The sequence below is a fragment of the Rhinoraja longicauda genome, chromosome 11 (assembly GCF_053455715.1).
Source record: "Rhinoraja longicauda isolate Sanriku21f chromosome 11, sRhiLon1.1, whole genome shotgun sequence".
In the NCBI taxonomy this organism is placed as follows: domain Eukaryota; kingdom Metazoa; phylum Chordata; class Chondrichthyes; order Rajiformes; family Arhynchobatidae; genus Rhinoraja; species Rhinoraja longicauda.
Window position 1 is genome coordinate 32,790,275 of NC_135963.1, and position 18,808 is coordinate 32,809,082.

At 47.1% G+C, this 18,808-nt stretch overlaps 1 protein-coding gene across 2 annotated transcripts in view; it reads right to left on the reverse strand.

The window, feature by feature from the left end:
• The window catches only part of LOC144597770 (cytochrome P450 4B1-like), a 71,195-nt gene that overhangs the window by 47,062 nt on the left and 5,325 nt on the right, over positions 1 to 18,808 (reverse strand). For both annotated transcript variants that reach the window (XR_013547789.1, XM_078407328.1), the window contains exon 3: positions 179 to 223. Coding sequence is in view for 1 of the 2 variants with exons in the window: in XM_078407328.1 (XP_078263454.1) it covers positions 179 to 223 (45 nt within the window). In the remaining variant the exon portion in view is untranslated. The remainder of the gene's footprint in view (positions 1 to 178; positions 224 to 18,808) is intronic.

Genomic DNA, 18,808 nt, shown 5'->3' on the forward strand with positions numbered 1-18,808 from the left:
TTGAGAGAGACAGCCACTCAGGAAGTGCTAAAATCATTCATTGTGAATGAAGGAGTGTTGTTGGAAAGTGAGCATTCTTGGAAGCCAAAATTCACACTTCAGATATTTTGAATCTTTAGTCTTGTTCAATGGGGCACAATATTGCACTGTTGCTAACGCTAAGATTGACAATACTTACCAATCCATGGAATAATAAACTGGTACACCATGTCATCTTTTGGTGCTGCAATATATGTAAGCACAAGAGCACATATTACTTAAAGAGACACATAAAATAAAGTTCAAATGTCTCTCTACTATTGAAACACAATATGTTGTATGTAAATAGAAATGCATTCACACACATGCCATTCAAGCAGAATGTAAAATTAATATTTGGAATAACAGTTGGAAAAGTGCAATTTGGACAGAATATTTAAAACAAACTGTTGCAGTACATCACTGTGCATAAGAACTAGTCACTTGAATTAACAATTTTAGAGTCTGTAAAATGGAGAAAATGGTGCTTTGAAGCAATTTCAAAAGAATGATTGCTACTAATATATTTTTTTCCATTTGTTTTCTGATTGTCAATGCATTTTGATAAAACTGATTGAATGTGTTTTCAAAGGAACAGTTTCTGTTGCTGTGTAACATTAGAGCATAGAATATAGAAAAATATAGCACAGGTACATGCTCTTTGACAAACAATATCTGTACTGAACATGATGCCAAGATAAACTAATCTTATCTGTCTACATGTGATCCATAAGCCACCATTCTCTGCATATTCTCTGCATAATGTGGCAGGGGGATGGGAGCAGGAGCAGAGAGACAGAGGGGTGTAAAATGAGGGTAGAAGCAACAGGTAGCATGGTGAAAAGTAAAAGTGGTAGGCAGACAAATCCAGGGCAAAAATCAAAAAGGGCCACTTTTCAACATAATTGTATAAGGGGTAAGAGAGTTGTAAAAACAAGCCTTAAGGCTTTGTGTCTCAATGCAAGGAGTATACGTAATAAGGTGGATGAATTAAATGTGGAGATAGTTATTAATGATTATGATATAGTTGGGATTACGGAGACATGGCTCCAGGGTGACCAAGGCTGGGAGCTCAACATCCAGGGAAATTCTATATTCAGGCCGGATAGACAGAAAGAAAAAGGAGGTGGGGTAGCGTTACTGGTTAGAGAGGAGATTAAAGCAGTGGAAAGGAAGGATATTAGCTTGGAGGAAGTGGAATCGATATGGATAGAGCTACGAAACACTAAGGGGCAGAAAACGCTAGTGGGAGTTGTGTACAGGCCACCTAACAGCAGTAGTGAGGTTGGGGATGGCATCAAGCAGGAAATTAGAAATGCGTGCACTAAAGGTGCAGCAGTTGTAATGGGTGACTTCAATCTACATATAGATTGGGTGAACCAAACTGGCAGGGGTGCTGAGGAAGAGGATTTCTTGGAATGTTTGAGAGATGGTTTTCTAAACCAACATGTCGAGGAACCAACGAGAGAACAGGCCATTCTAGACTGGGTATTGAGTAATGAGGAGGGGTTAGTTAGCAGTCTTGTTGTGCGAGGCCCCTTGGGCAAGAGTGATCATAATATGGTAGAGTTCTTCATTAGGATGGAGAGTGACAAAGTCAATACAGAAACAAGTGTTCTGAACTTAAAGAAAGGTAACTTTGAGGGTATGAGGCGTGAATTGTCCAAGATAGACTGGCGATTGATGCTGAAAGGGTTGACGGTGGACATGCAATGGAAGGCATTTAAAGGTCGCATGGATGAACTACAACAAGTGTTCATCCCAGTTTGGCAAAAGAACAAACCAGGAAAGGTAGTGCATCCGTGGCTAACAAGGGAAATCAAGGATAGTATTAAAACAAAAGATGAAGCATACAGATTAGCCACAAAAAGTAGCATACCAGAGGACTGGGAGAAATTCAGAGTCCAGCAGAGGAGGACAAAGGGCTTAATTAGGAAAGAGAAAATAGATTATGAGGGAAAACTGGCAAGGAACATAAAAACTGACTGCAAAAGCTTTTATAGATATGTCAAGAGAAAAAGATTAGTTAAGACCAATGTAGGTCCCTTGCAGTCGGAAACAGGTGAATTGATCATAGGGAACAAGGCGATGGCAGACCAATTGAACAAATACTTTGGTTCTGTCTTCACTAAGGAAGACATAAACCGTCTGCCGGAAATAGCGGGGGACCGGGGGTCTAATGAGATGGAGGAACTGAGGGAAATCCAGGTTAGTCGGGAAGTGGTGTTAGGTAAATTAAATGGATTAAAGGCAGATAAATCCCCAAGGCCAGATAGGCTGCATCCCAGAGTGCTTAAGGAAGTAGCCTCAGAAATAGTGGATGCATTAGTGATAATTTTTCAAAACGCTTTAGATTCTGGAGTAGTTCCTGAGGATTGGAGGGTAGCTAATGTAACCCCACCTTTTAAAAAGGGAGGGAGAGAGAAAACGGGGAATTATAGACCAGTTAGCCTAACATCGGTAGTGGGGAAAATGCTAGAGTCAGTTATTAAAGATGTGATAGCATCACATTTGGAAAGTGGTGAAATCATCGGACAAAGTCAGCATGGATTTACCAAAAGCAAATCATGTCTGACGAATCTTATAGAATTTTTCGAGGATGTAACTAGTAGAGTGGATAAGGGAGAACCAGTCGATGTGTTATATCTGGACTTTCAGAAGGCCTTCGACAAGGTCCCACATAGGAGATTGGTGTACAAACTTAAAGCACACGGTATTGAGGGTTCAGTGTTGAGGTGGATAGAAAATTGATTGGCGGACAGGAAGCAAAGAGTAGGAATAAACGGGTCCTTTTCGGAATGGCAGGCAGTGACTAGTGGGGTACCGCAAGGCTCAGTGCTGGGACCCCAGTTATTTACAGTGTATATTAATGATTTGGACGAGGGAATTGAATGCAACATCTAAGTTTGCGGATGACACGAAGCTGGGTGGCAGTGTTAGCTGCGAGGAGGATGCTAGGAGGCTGCAGAGTGACTTGGATAGATTAGGCGAGTGGGCAAATGCATGGCAGATGCAATATAATGTGGATAAATGTGAGGTTATCCACTTTGGCGGCAAGAACAGGAAAGCAGAGTATTACCTGAATGGTGACCGATTGGGAGAAGGGGAGATGCAACGTGACCTGGGTGTCATGGTGCACCAGTCATTGAAAGCAAGCATGCAGGTGCAGCAGGCAGTGAAGAAAGCGAATGGTATGTTGGCATTCATAGCAAGAGGATTTGAGTTTAGGAGCAGGGAGGTTCTGCTGCAGTTGTACAGGGCCTTGGTGAGACCGCACCTGGAGTATTGTGTGCAGTTTTGGTCTCCTAACCTGAGGAAAGACGTTCTTGCCTTAGAGGGAGTACAGAGAAGGTTCACCAGATTGATCCCTGGGATGGCGGGACTTTCATATGAGGAAAGACTGGATAGACTGGGCTTGTACTCGCTGGAATTTAGAAGACTGAGGGGGGATCTTATAGAAACATATAAAATTCTTAAGGGGTTGGAGAGGCTAGATGCGGGAAGATTGTTCCCGATGTTGGGGGAGTCCAGAACCAGGGGTCACAGCTTAAGGATAAGGGGGAAGTCTTTTAGGACCGAGATGAGAAAACATTTCTTCACACAGAGAGTGGTGAGTCTGTGGAATTCTCTGCCACAGAAGGTAGTTGAGGCCAGTTCATTGGCTATATTTAAGAGGGAGTTAGATGTGGCCCTTTTTGCTAAAGGGATCAGGGGGTATGGAGAGAAGGCAGGTACAGGCTACTGAGCTGGATGATCAGCCATGATCATATTGAATGGCGGTGCAGGCTCGAAGGGCCGAATGGCCTACTCCTGCACCTATTTTCTAAGTTTCTATCTGTGTGCTAATCTAAAAGCCTCTCAAATACCACAATCTACTCCACCACCACCTGTGTAAAAAACTTGCCCTGCACATCTCCTTGAAACTTTGCCCCTCTCACCTTAGAGCTATGCCCGCTAGTCCTTGACCTTTCCATGAGGCCTCCCTCTAGAGTTTCAGAGAAAATAATCCAAGCTTGTTAAACCTCTCCTTGTTGCTAATACCCCCTAATCCAGGGAGCATTGGCATAAATTCGGGTAACATACTCCTTAGAATCAGTATATCTTTCAAACTAATTCAATGAACAGTTGACATCTAAATTTCCTAATAAAACTCAGAATAATGTCCTTTTTATATAGAATTGATGGGATAGAAATTTATCCTTGATGATGCTTTGGGTCAGGAGACTTTAGACTGATTGTGATGGGGTTGGAAGAAATCTAGAAGAGAGGAGGAGCAGGACAAAGCCTGGCAGGCAATAAGGTGATACAGGTGTTTTACATGCGTTTTACATAGGCAGATGGTTGGACAAAGGCCAGGGATGGAAATACAGGTATGAGACAAGGATTGAAGAGTTGCAAATTGTAAAGCTAGAGGAAGGAATGTAGGTGGAAGGGGAGAAATGGGCATGGATCCAGGTGTGGAACAGGAGGGGAAGAAGGGAGAGGGGGAGGGGAAGGGTTTTGTAGTTATCAGAAATTGGAGAATCCAATGTCCCCAGAGCAGAAGCGTCCACATCGCTGGGCTGGAAACTGGAAGTGTCCTGAGCTAATTCTGCTTCCACCATCATCTATTGTACAATTGATGGCTCCCACTGATTGTCGCCAGAAGCTTTCGTCCTTTTCAGGACGGACGATGACAGTGATGTAACATTTGAAACATAGATGTTGGACACGAAAGAAGGATAATTCAATGTTCATACCATTGGGATGCAAGCTACCCAAGTGAAATATGAGGTGTAGTGGATATGAGGGGGATTGGGAAGTGGAGATGAAATGGTTAGCAACTGGGTTATCCAACCGGCCAAGCCTACACTGATGTACAGAGGTCACATCGGGAACACTGGATCCAGTGGGAAGTTAGAGGAGGTGCACACTGGTGATGGAGAAGGCCCAGGAAAGAAACGTCGGAATGGGAATGGAAGAGGAGTTGAAATGGGTAGCAACCGGGAGATTCAGCAGGCCTAGTCTACTCTTGGTCACGCCGATGTATAAGAGGTCACATCGGGAACACTGGATGCAGTAGATAAGGTTAGAGGAGGTGCATGTGAACCTTTGTCTCACTTGGAAGGACTGCTAGGGTTCCAAGATGGAGGTGAAAGAGGTGTAGGATCAGGTGTTACATCTCCTGCGGTTGTAAGGGAAAGTACCTGAAGAGGGGATCTTTTGGGTTGGAAGGAATATGTGAAACAAGGAGATTTGGAGGGAGTGGTGTCTGTGGAAGGTGGAAAGGGGTGGGGATGGGAAGTTGATGCTGGTGCTGCGATCAAATTGGATGTGACGGAAATGTCAGAGCATGATCTGTGGATGCGGAGGCTGGTGGGGCGAAAGGTGAGGAGCGGGGAGCTCTATCCTGGTTCAGAACAATGAGATACAGAGGAGATATGGGTGAAGGATCCATCTATGACACGAGGGGGAAACCATGTTTATGAAAGAACGAGGACATCTCGGATGTCGTAGAATGGAAAGGCTCATGTTGGAGCAGATGCGGAGAAAATGAGAGTAGGGTATAGCATCTTTATAATGTATAGTGAATGTATAATAGACTACAAGGGAAAGACTTGCATCCGATAACGTCTTTAATTTCCATTTCAAACATCCCAAGGTATTTTTCAGCAACAAATTTTGAAGCAGTATTAGACAATAGACAATAGACAATAGGTGCAGGAGTAGGCCATTCAGCCCTTCGAGCCAGCACCGCCATTCAATGCGATCATGGCTGATCACTCTCAATCAGTACCCCATTCCTGCCTTCTCCCCATACCCCCTCACTCCGCTATCCTTAAGAGGGGATCTTTTGGGTTGGAAGGAATATGTGAAACAAGGAGATTTGGAGTGGTACTGTGGTACCTTGATTACAAGATTACTGTGGTACCTTGGGCAACATGGAACTACAACATCCCACAGACAGAATTTAACAATAACCAGATTTTGGCCAGGATTTTCTAGAGACATGCCAGCAATTTTCCGTAATTTCTCCATGAAACGGGCATGGAGTTCATAATCTATGCACAGATCCTGCACTCTCTCTCTCAACTAATTGCCATCAAAATCCTGGCTAAATTGTAATGGAGGACATTTCATGCAGTCTGGTGATGGAGTGCCATCTGTTGCAAATTGCAAGCAGTTACACTGTGAAATTTGCTCATGCAGTTATTGCAACTCTAGTCATTTTAATTGAGAGTGTAAGACGGAACTACAAATGCTGGTTTAAACTGTAGATACAAAAAGCTGGAGTAACTCAGCAGGACAGGCAACCATTTTAGGCAATTTATATCTTTATAAAATTATGTGTTTATTAAACTGTTTATTTATTCTTGTATTTTCTAGAGTATTAAAGCATAATTTTAATTGGTTTACATTGTGACGGTCCCTGGATATTAGGCCACTCTTAGGGTCAGCCCCCTCAGCACTTGATGGACAGGGACGAGGTACTGCCCACACGCTACGGGGTTTCTACCCAGGGCTTTTTGGGGAGTGTTCATCACTTTGGTGGAACTCGTTGTGAGTGGATGCTCACAACCTGCATTAAGGAACTTTCAAAACCTGCCTGGCGTCCATCCTATTTCTGGCCACGTCCAGGCCACTACACTGGTGACCCCGACGTTCAGCACGCGTCGTGATGGACCAGAACAATGCACAACCCGGTCCCGCCGACCTCGAAGCCGTCGCGCTAAAGCTCCCGACTTTGTGAACCGAAGAGCCTGATGTCTGGTTCCAGCAGGCAGAGGCACAGTTTGCTGTGTGGGGCATGACGGTGGATGAAACCAAATATTTCTACGTCGTCCGCGCTCTGGACCAAGCGACTGCGAGTTGAGTTAAACCTTACCTCCGCGCCCCCCCGGCAGCTAACAAATATGCGGGCCTCAAGGCCCTGCTCATCAGGATGTTTGGCCTTAGCGACTTCGAGTGGGCAACTCGGATTCTACGTATGGAGGGCCTCGGTGACTGCCGGCCATCGGCACTCCTGGATGACATGCTCGCCCTTATGGGCAACTATGAGCCCTGTTTCTTATTCAAACATGCTTACATTCCGCAGCTCCCAGCCGACATCTGCCAGCAGCTCGCCAGCGATCCCTTCCCAACACGGAGGGGCTGGGCGAGCACGCTGACCAGGTGTGGATGGCCCGGTAGTAGGAACTGGAAGCGCTGGCTGTTGTCTCAGCGGTGTCGGGAGGCGCACAGCAGGTCGGGGACCATCGACCGCGTCTCATGGCGAACTCCACGACAAAATCCGGCCGCCATCGGGCACCCCGGCGCAGGCACGTCGTCCCCGCACGGCTCGCCGGCAGTTCCTTCCGACGCCAGCAGAGGTCACTGGTGGTCGGCCCAGTCAGCACCACCTCCTATACCGCTGGAGGCCACCAGAGGTCACTGGTGGTCGGCCAAGTCAGCACCATCGCCTATACCACCGGACACCAGCAGAGGGGGCTGGTGTTATTATCACCGCCGCTGGGGACCAGCAGCCAAGCAATGTCGACCGCCTTGTGCCTTCCCGGGAAACGTAGGGGCCGGCCGTCAGTGATTCCTTCGGCGGCCGGCCAGATCCATCGCGTATTCGCTCAAGATCACCACACCGGTGGTCGGTTCCTCGTGAACACTGGAGCGGAGGTGAGCGTCCTGCCTTCTTCCATCGCCGACATCCGTGCGGGCAAACGTGGCCCCCTCATCACTGCGGCGAACGGGAGCCCTATCAGTACTTACGCTTGCCCTCAACTTCGGCCAGAGCTGGTTTTCGTGGGGGTTTGTCATCGCCGACGTTTCCCAGCCGCTGCTGGGCGCCGGCTTCCTGCGAGCGCATTCAATGCTCGTGGATGTCAGGCGGCAGCGCCTGGAGCACTCCAGCACACTAGAGCCGGCCTCCCTCCATGTTGGACCCCTGTCGTCAGTGGATGCGACTTACGTGCGCATCCTGGCGGATTTCCCAGACATCATCGAACCCCACTTCCGCTCCTCCGCCCCCAAGCATGGGGTGGAGCACCACATCCCTACCACCGGGCCGCCCGTGCATGCCCGTGCGCGGCATCTTGCACTGGACAAGCTCCGTTTAGCGCGGGAGGAGTTCCGCCGGATGGAGTCGATGGGCATTGTGCACCCCTCCGATAGCCCATGGTCGTCACCGATCCACATGGTCCCCAAGGCGGATGGGGGCTGGCACCCGTATGGGGACTACTGTCGCCTGAATGATGCGACCGTCGCCGACGGGTACCCGGTCCCGCACATCCAGGACTTCAATGCCCACCTGGCCGGAGCATCGGTGTTCTCCAAGGTGGATCTTGTGCGTGGGTACAATCCCCAAGACGGCCATCATTACACCGTTTGGGCAGTTTGAATTCTTGATGATGCCTTTCGGGTTGAAGAACGCCGCACAGGCCTTCCAACGGCTTATGGACTGTGTGTGCCGTGGCCTGGACTTTGTATTCGTGTATTTGGATAACGTACTCGTGGTCAGCCGCTCGCGGCAGGAGCACTGCACCCACCTCCGCCAACTGTGTCAGCGCCTTAGCGCGTACGGGTTGGCTGTTAACGTCCAAGTGCCATTTCGGGGTGACGGCCATCTACTTCCTCGGCCACCGCCTGACCCCACAAGGGGTGGTACCTCTGCCGGCCACGGTGGATGCTGTTCCCCCGTCCGACCACCATTAAGGGCATACAAGAATTTGTGGGGATGGTCGCATTTTATCACCACTTCTTGCCGGCGGTAGCAGGAATCATGTGCCCGCTTTTCCACCTCATGACTGGTCATCGCAAGGAGGTCGAGTGGTCCGACGAAGCAGTAGCGGCGTTCGAGCATGCTAGGCCAAGGAGGCCCTGGCTGGGGCCACGATGCTCGTCCATCCCAGGGAGGATGCCCCAACCGCCCTCTCAGTGGACGCTTCCGAGGTGGCGGTTGGGGCGGTGCTGGAGCAGCTCATTGAGGGGTGCTGGCGGCCGCTCGCCTTCTTCAGCAGACACCTCAGCGGCGCCCAACGGCGTTACAGCGCTTTTGATCGTGAGCTCCTCGCCCTGTACCTCGCTGTACGCCACTTTTGGTACTTCCTGGAGGGGAAGCCCTTCACTGCCTTTACGGATCACAAGCTGCTCACCTTCGCATTTGTCAAGGTTTCAGATCCGTGGTCTGCGCGGCAGCAGAGGTAGTTGGCGCACGTGTCGGAGTCACCACCTCAATCCGATTCGTGGAGGGTACGTACAACAGGGTGGCCGACGCCTTATCTAGACCTACAGTCCACACCGTTCTCCAAGCGACCGGTGGTATTGATTATTCCGCCCTGGCAGCCGCACAGCTGATGGACGAGGAGACGGCCGCCTATCGTACGGCAGTTTCCGGCCTGCAGCTGGAGCACAATGCCTGTGGTCCAGGGGGTGCAACGCTGATGTGCGACGTCTCCACTGGCCTGCCGCGGCCCATCGTCCCCGTCGCCTGGCGGTGCAGGGTGTTCGAGGTGCTCCACGGGTTGCCCATCGCTCCATTCGGGCGACGACGGCCCTCGTAGCCTCCCACTTCATGTGGCATATGTTGCGCAAGCAGGTTGCACACTGGGCATGCACCTGCATCCCGTGCCAGACCGCCAAGGTCCAGCGACACGTGCGTGCGCCGCTGCAGGGGTTTGGCGTCCCTCGGCAGCGGTTTGACCACATTCACATGGACATTGTGGGGCCGCTGCCGCCATCCCGGGCATGACCCACTTCTTCACCGTGGTCGACCGCTTCACGCGGTGGCCTGAGGCTATTCCGCTGGCGGACACCTCGACAGCCACCTGCACTCGGGCCTTGGCGGCGCACTGGATCGCCCGGTTCGGGGTGCCGCTGGACATAACGTCTGACCGTGGGCCTCAGTTTACGTCGGAACTGTGGTCGGCCATGGCAGGCCTCCTGGGAGTTTGCCTACACCACACTACGGCGTACCATCCACAGGTGAATGGTGCCCACGTCTCGTCATGGGTCCTTCCAACTGCACGTTCCTCCTGGTCTGGAGGACTGCCAGTTCGTTTTCCTGTGCAGGGACGCTCATTGGACACCTCTCCAGCGGCCGTATGAGGGCCTCTTCCGGGTCCTGCAACATGGCTCGTCCACATTCGTCCTGGACATAGGGGGTCAGAGTGAGACCGTTTCGATTGCGCAGCTGAAGCCAGCGCATGTTGACATTGATCGGCCGGTGCTGGTCGCGCGGCCCTGCCTGCGAGGTCACCTTCTGTCTATGTTACCCCCTTCAGTGTCTGCTCCGTCCCCTCCACCTGTCGATCGGCCGCCGGTTCCTGCGTTGGGCGTGCTGCGCACCCGGGCTGATCGCCTCGTGCGCCCTTCTGTCCGTTTCGTACCTCCGGTTCTTGGGGGGGGGTCCTGTGTCGGTCCCTGGGGTAATTAGCCCACTCCTGGGGTCAGCCCCCTCGGCACTTGACGGACAGGGACGAGGGACGAGGGACTGCCCACAGGCTGCGGGGTTTCTACCCAGGGTTTTTGGGGAGTGTTCATCCCTTCGGTGGAACTCGTTGTGAGTGGATGCTCACAACCTGCATTAGAGAACTTTCAAAACCTGCCTGGCGTCCAGCCTATTTCTGGCCACGTCCAGGCCACTACAACATGATGATTAATTTCTGATCGTGCTATGAATGCCTGTGAAGACACCGATGAGATTGTCATTGGGGAAAATTAGTTTTGGATGCTCCCAATGTTAAATGCTCAATTATTACATGTAAGCTCACTTTTATTCCCATTAAATTCTGTACAAAAATTCACAAAATAATCCAGCAGAAAATAATATATGAAGTAAAATTTTCAAAAAAGAAACTTTTAAATCAAAACTGGTCTCCTCGAGTCTTTACAGACACCTGTACATCAGATGGAATGTAAAATATTTTATTTACTGATTCATCAGATCGCTATCACAATGATTTTCTATTTATTGTGAATTGTATGTTCCAACTTTGCTTAATATTTTATAGATACAATATAATTGTGCTATTTTGTACATAGTACAATAAGTAAGTTCACAATGACCACATTTATAACATGAACACAAAATTTCAAATTGAGTAGTCCTTTCCTTCATTTCTATCTTAGCTGACTTTAAAACCTTCTGACACAAATCTCATTAATATTCATTGTGAAGCGTTGATGTCTACACTGAATTATTCAAGTACTTGAAATAATAACAAACTAGCTATGTGTCAACTTACACCTGGAACCATAATTTTATGATGCTGTAGCACTATAATTCTGCATTCTGGTATTTTTCTCTTTGCACCACTTGTGTATGGCTTAATTGTTCTCAAGTATACTATGATTTGACTGGATAGCATGCAGACAAAGTTTTTAACTGTATCATGGTACACGTGACAATAATACACAAATAAAGGATTGTCATATTTCCAAGAAAAGCTTTATTGTCATGGATGCGAGGAACTATTTCAGATTCAATTTTATGATTTTGTGGGAGTTTTCAACAATGACACTTCAGTAACAAAATCAGATGGTTTCAGTTACTGAAATTTGTATTTTGTTTTTCCGAATTAGGGGAAAGTGGGAATGCAGAATATTTTCGAGAGTGAAGGCTGTCCCAGCAGGGAAATGCTATAGAGATAGACACAAAGTGTCAGAGTAACTCAGCAGGTCAGGCAGTATCTCTGGAGAAGATGGACATGTGACATTTTGGGATGAGGCCCTTTTTCAGACTGAAAGGGTGGAAGAGGGGACCAAGAAAAGCCTTTTCTTTCCTCCAGTTCTTCCCCACCCTCCCCGCACTTTCAGTCTTAAAAAGGGTCTCAACCCAAAACATCACCTCTCCGCTTTTTCCAGAGATGCTGCTTGACCCTAGCATCTGCAGTTCCTTCTTATTACAAACTAGACCAAGTGGACCCGTTGGGCCCAAACCACTCCTGCATTGGTGCAGAACCCTCTCCTTCCCCCTCCCACTCCCCTCTCCTCCCACTTCTCCTCCTCCTCACCCTCCCACCCCCTCCCCTCCACTCCCCCTCCTTCCCCCCCCTCCTTCCTCCCCCTCCCTCCTCCCCTCTGCCCTCCAATCTCCCTCCCCTTCCCCTCCTCCCCCTCCCTCCTTCACCCCCTCCCTCTCTAGGAGATAGATTTAACCTTTAAAATGTGAATAAATTAAAAAATATATCACACATTTCAATGAAACTACTTCCATTAGCACCAAAGGGACGACGGAGAGCAAGGTGGGCCTAAAATTGTCACGCTATCGTGTACCGTTTTGGCTGTAGTTCAGGAACAAACAAACAAACGAGAGTTTTAGTACATAGATGCCATAGAGACTCTTATACATGCTGAAAACATTGCTTGTTCTCGCAATCTGAATATTATCTCGGAAAACCCAAGATGTAGGGTGGCACGGTGGCGCAGCGGTAGAGTTGCTGCTTTACAGTGAATGCAGCGCCGGAGACTCAGGTTCGATCCTGACTACGGGTGCTGCACTGTAAGGAGTTTGTACGTTCTTCCCGTGACCTGCGTGGGTTTTCTCCGAGATCTTCGGTTTCCTCCCACACTCCAAAGACGTACAGGTATGTAGGTTAATTGGCTGGGTAAATGTTAAAAAAAAATTGTCCCTAGTGTGTGTAGGATAGTGTTAATGTACGGGGATCGCTGGGCGGCGCGGACTTGGTGGGCCGAAAAGGCCTGTTTCCGGCTGTATATATATGATATGATATATGATATATGATATGACGCTGGAACATGCAAATTAATCATAAGACATTTGCAGTTTTGAATAACAAAACAGGAGAGCTTCTTCCCTTGAACCACACCATGAGAATATAAACTAAGGGCAGGGAGGTAAGCAGCGTAAGACCCATTTAACTCGCCAAAGTACGTCTCCATTGTGTTTTCCTCTCATGTAAAGATTTTATCTGGATACACAGTCCTAGATCACTGGAGGATGGAAATAGCAGATTTCCCTTTCTAACATTTTTCAGCAGGTGGTGGAAAATTATGAATTGATGTAATCTGATATTTTCTTGGATTTAGACACAAAATGCTGGAGTATCTCAGAGGGACAAGCAGCATCTCTGGAGAGAAGGAATGGGTGACGTTTCGGGTCGAGACCCTTCTTTAGACCCTTCTGTCACTGACCCAAAATGTCACCCATTCCTTCTCTCCAGAGATGCTGCCTGTTCCGTCCGCTCAGTTACTCCAACATTTTGTGTCTACCTTCGATTTAAACCAGCATCTGCAGTTCTTTCCTACACATTCTCTTGGATTTGTTTGATCTGTAATTCATAGTAAACACAACATTTGTACGTTAATCTGGTCTAATGGGCTGTCATAATAAGGATTTCTATATCCATGAATGTTTGGACAGTGCTATTACAAATTAGAGTCACAGAGCTATATTACATAGAAGCAGGCCTTTCGATCCAACATGTCCGTGCTGACTAAGTTCCCTAATTCAGCTAGTCCCACTCACCTGGCTTATATTCCTCCAAATCGTTCCTGTCCATATACCTGTCTAAATGTATTTTAAATGTCATACTATAACCCCATCTACCTCTTTCTCTGGCAGCTTGTTCCATGTACACTCTTGCCTCCGTGTGAAAAAGTTGGCCCTCGAGTCCCTTTAAAAATTTTCCCCTCTCTCCTTAAAACTATGCCCCCTAATTTTAGATTTTGCTCTTGGATAAGGTCATGGCTATTTACTTTATGTATGTCCCTGGTGATTTATATAGAGCTGTAAGGTTACTTCCACTGCATATCTTAATTGTAAAATTCATTGCTTGTCATTTGATGGCAGGTCTAGTATGAGGCTCCTTGAGTGGATGATTTACCAGCAGGTCTGAGGTAAGAGCTTATGGGCGACTCTGAAACTGGCTGGATTCTTCCAATCAAAGAGAACCCAAAGAATTATATCCTGGAAGTACAAAGCTGTATTCGTCAATCTTTCATATAAGAGGAACTACAGAAAATCTGGCCACGATGACATCTCCCAGACATTATAAACTGGCCAACTCCTTGCCACAATTCTGCTGAATCACTCTGATATTACATTACATGTGGCTTCGGGAAAAGGGGAACCACAGAGATGATATTTGCAGCTCATCAACTGGAAGAGAAACAAAACTCCAATGACTTTCATTAACCTGACAAAAGCATTTGAGGCCATCAGTGTAAGGGCCTTTGAAGATTCTGACCAAATTATGTTATCGGAAGAAATTCATGCAAAGATTCAATAACATCACAATGGCATGCTCACTTGTGTTGGTGGGTAGTGCCCTATTATCTAAACTATTTCCAGTCACCAATGGAGTCAAGTAGAACCAGGCACGTCCCATGGAAACCCTGTGACCACAGCAAGTGGCCAAACCATCTGGACAAGTGGATAATTTGGACTATCTTAGCAGGGCATTGTTATGTGCTGTCCACATCAATAAAAAAAATCAATTGCCGTACAGCTAAAGTAAATGTAGTGTTCAGCAGACCCCTTGTAAAAATGGGGAGAACACATCAGTCACAACAAAACTGAAGTTTACCAAAGCTCTAATGCTGCCAGCCCTGAAGCGTGCATGCAAAACCTGAGCAGGCTGGCATGCTTTCAACTGAATTACTTTCAAATGGGCTATCTGAGGAAAGTGATAAGGATAAAATCACAAGATAACGTTGCATAAACAGAGGTTCTTGTGCTTGCAGGCATTGAAGCAATCCACACTCTGCTGGTGAGATTGGGGATGGACTGAGCAGATTAAGTTACCAGGACATTGCATGGGTATCTGCCACAGACTTGTGATTTGATCACACTATGCTATAAAGAATTTGACCATGGAAGAGGAGAACATTGAACAAGATGGACGGATGAGATGAAAGTATCCTGGCACGTCTTTACAGCATTTTCCAAATGACATTAAGAGTAAGTGGTTTGGGAGACAACAGTGTCAGTACAGTACCTGCAATCGACTACTTTACAACATCTGATTTGGCTGAACAACTGGCAGACAACTAGGAGACAATTTTTGATTGCACTTTGGATTTTAGCACTGTCCCTGACAAATATATTTACTTTTGTTGGAGGCAAGACTTTTGGCTGAACCTGATTATGTGCTGAATATTTAATGGTGACCCTTCAATTGATATTTACTCTGACTGCTGTCGGCTTGTGCAAACCTTCCCATGACTAAATTTCACAAGTTTCAAGAACTGTTTTGCTGTGGCATCATTTTAGTACAAGGATACAATAGTTTAAAATTATTAACCAATTACAAATCAAGTTTCAAAAAAATCAAAATGGTTGATATTCAAGAAGCTTGTTAAAAAAAACAAATCTAATTGAGAATGCTTATGAATTGTGGGTTGGGGCAGTTTTTGTTCAACAATCCTCCCTTGAAGTCCCTTGGAAGTGTTACTGCACCATTGTGAAATCTCTTCAAAGTATGCCCACTTTGGAGAAGTTCTCCTCCTCACTGACAGAGGGGCCCTCTCTCAATGCTCCCCATCTGTGATTCCTGCCGCTCTTCTGCAAGTTCTAACCCAGACACCACCACAACCATAGGTCTTTCCTCAATGCTTGCCTGCACCGGCCTCTTGGCCCACGTAGCTTACAACTCCGTTTTCAGGCTTCTCAGTTCAGGCCCGCCCAGGGTCCAAGATACCTACACTCCATCCGTGGCTTCTTGTAACAGTTCTCCCTCCATGCATTGCATTCTAAACTTCTGTCCCTCGCTCAGGCCTCCTGGACCTGCAATAAACCTCAACTTCCATCCTTTCCTGCAGAGACCACCCTCGTCAACTCCCGAGTTCACCCATCCCTTCCCTCCCAACCCGTCCCCTCCCCAGATATTTTCCCTGCAACCACAGAGGATGCAGCACCTGTCCCCATGCCTCCTCCCCCACATCCAAACAGGGACTTCCAGATGGCACAGAGGATCACATGCACGTCTTCAAACCACATCTACTTATTCAATGCTCCCGATGTGCCATCCTTTACATCAGAGACACCAAGCATAAAAGATGCAACTGTTTCGGTAAATACTTATGCTCAGTCTATCATGGCACAGTGGTAGAGTTGCTGCCTTAAAGCACCAGAGAACCAGATTCGATCCTGACTACAGGTGCTGTCTGTACGGAGTTTGTACGTTCTCTGTGGCTGTGTGGGTTTTCTCCTGGTGCTCTGGTTTCCACCCACACTCCAAAGATGTACAGGTTTGTCGGTTAATTGGCTTCAGTAAAATTGTTCCTAGTGTAGGATAGTGCCAGTGTACGGGGTGATCGCTGGTCGATATGGACTCGACTATCCATCTTCTTTTCTCTCCGCCCTTTCCCCATCCTTCCATATCTCTCCCTTTAGCTTTACATTTCACTACTCTTCCCTATCCAACACCTTTTTGTCTCCTTTGCACCTCGAGCCTTTGCTGCTTACTCCACCCATCTGCCCATCAAACTCCCCTTACCTGTATCCACCTATCACATATCAGGCTTTGTACTGCGCTCCACGTCTTATCCAGTTTCCACCCATACCTCCGAGCTACAACCAGTCTGAAGAAAGGTACCAACCCAAAATGTCGCCCGTTCGTTTCCTTCGCAGATGCTGCCTGACCCGCTGAGTTCCTCCTGCATTGTGTTTTATTGCATTAAAGTTAGTTTAAAAGCAGACTATATCTCTTTGTGATATTATCTTACTGTAGATAAATGTAGAAATTAAGAACTTGCACAGAAAAGTCATTGCTTTTTAAGTTTCCCAGGGAAGCACATTTCTCTACAAACTGTATAAGAAAATAACTGCAGATGCTGGTACAAATCGAAGGTATTTATTCACAAAATGCTGGAGTAACTCAGCAGGTCAGGCAGCATCTCAGGAGAGAAGGAATGGGTGACGTTTGGGGTTGAGACCCTTCTTTAGACTGATGTCAGGGGGGCGGGACAAAGAAAGGATATAGGTGGAGACAGGAAGATAGAGGGAGATCTGGGAAGGAGGAGGGTAAGAGAGGGACAGAGGAACTATCTAAAGTTTGAGAAGTCGATGTTCATACCACTGGGCTGCAAGGGGAGGGGGGTAGGGAGGGAGGGAGGGAAGTGATGGAGGGGAGGGGTGAGTAGGGGAGGAGAGGGTGCTGCACCAATGCAGGAGTGGTTTGGGCCCAACGGGTCCACTTGGTCTAGTCATCTAATAAAAATAAGCTTCTGAGTCGCTCTAAAGAACAAACAACAATAGCCAGTTTTCTTCTGAATAGCATTCATAAAGGGGAAAAAAACAAATACTTTAATGGTGTTATTAGTGTAACAAAATTGCTGGTCACCACTACATAAACACGCAAAGAATCTCACATATTTAACCTTACAATGGTGTAATTGGAAGGGAAGTGTTACATGATAGTTAAGCATGCAGAGTTCTGATGTTTTGCATTTTACCACAGCAGCTAGCAACTAGTGAGAGTTAATGGCTATTAACTTTGCATGATGGGATGCTTGGCCATTGTCTGCAAACCTGTTTGTATGCTTGTGGAGTTTCTATATTGTTGTAAGTGAAGGAATGCTAATTGTGCATAAGGATGTGTCTGGTAGCTGAAACTTACAATCCCTGGAAACCACAGAAATAATAAAATGGTAGAATGAATGAACAGGATGAGCCTGAACTTTGGGTCCTGAATAGCTGATGTTTGCAAAATTGCACCAGGCAGGATAAGACTATGCAATTCTTAAAATCTCTAGAGTAGTACATCCTGTTATCCCTGGGAAAGATGTCCGAGAAAGACGATGGACAATGCTCGCGTTAAGATTAGGATCTGGTTAACTGTTGACTATTTGTGGGAGTGTGAAAACAGAACCTTCTGTGGTATGATAAGGGTCCCTGCCTTCGACTAATGACTTATTGTGTAAAATAGTTTATGACTTTAGGGTGACAAGTACATTGTGTTCTAATACATTGTGATTGATTTGAAGGAAATGTTGTGTTAAACTTTGGCCAATGGAATGTTGGCCTTCGTAACAAGAGGAGTTGAGTATAGGAGCAAAGAGGTCCTTCTACAGTTGTACCGGGCCCTGGTGAGACCGCACCTGGAGTACTGTGTGCAGTTTTGGTCTCCAAATTTGAGGAAGGATATTCTTGCTATTGAGGGCGTGCAGCGTAGGTTCACTAGGTTAATTCCCGGAATGGCGGGACTGTCGTATGTTGAAAGGCTGGAGCAATTAGGCTTGTATACACTGGAATTTAGAAGGATGAGGGGGGATCTTATTGAAACATATAAGATAATTAGGGGATTGGACACATTAGAGGCAGGAAACATGTTCCCAATGTTGGGGGAGTCCAGAACAAGGGGCCACAGTTTAAGAATAAGGGGTAGGCCATTTAGAACGGAGATGAGGAAGAACTTTTTCAGACAGAGAGTGGTGAAGGTGTGGAATTCTCTGCCTCAGAAGGCAGTGGAGGCCAGTTCGTTGGATGCTTTCAAGAGAGAGCTGTATAGAGCTCTTAAGGATAGCGGAGTGAGGGGGTATGGGGAGAAGGCAGGAACGGGGTACTGATTGAGAGTGATCAGCCATGATCACATTGAATGGCGGTGCTGGCTCGAAGGGCTGAATGGCCTACTCCTGCACCTATTGTCTATTGTCTATTGTCTAAACATTCTTGCTGCAAATTCTGTATAAAAATGCTGCGAAAATGCTGTATCTTTGAGTGGTAGCATGGGGAGTGCTGAGTATGGTCATACACCCTTAGCACTGATCCCCCACTCCCATCTGACGATAATTAAAACTTTGCTTGGTTTACCTTTAACTGTTTATGTTGTTGTCTGTTTTAAGAAACAAACTTTAACAC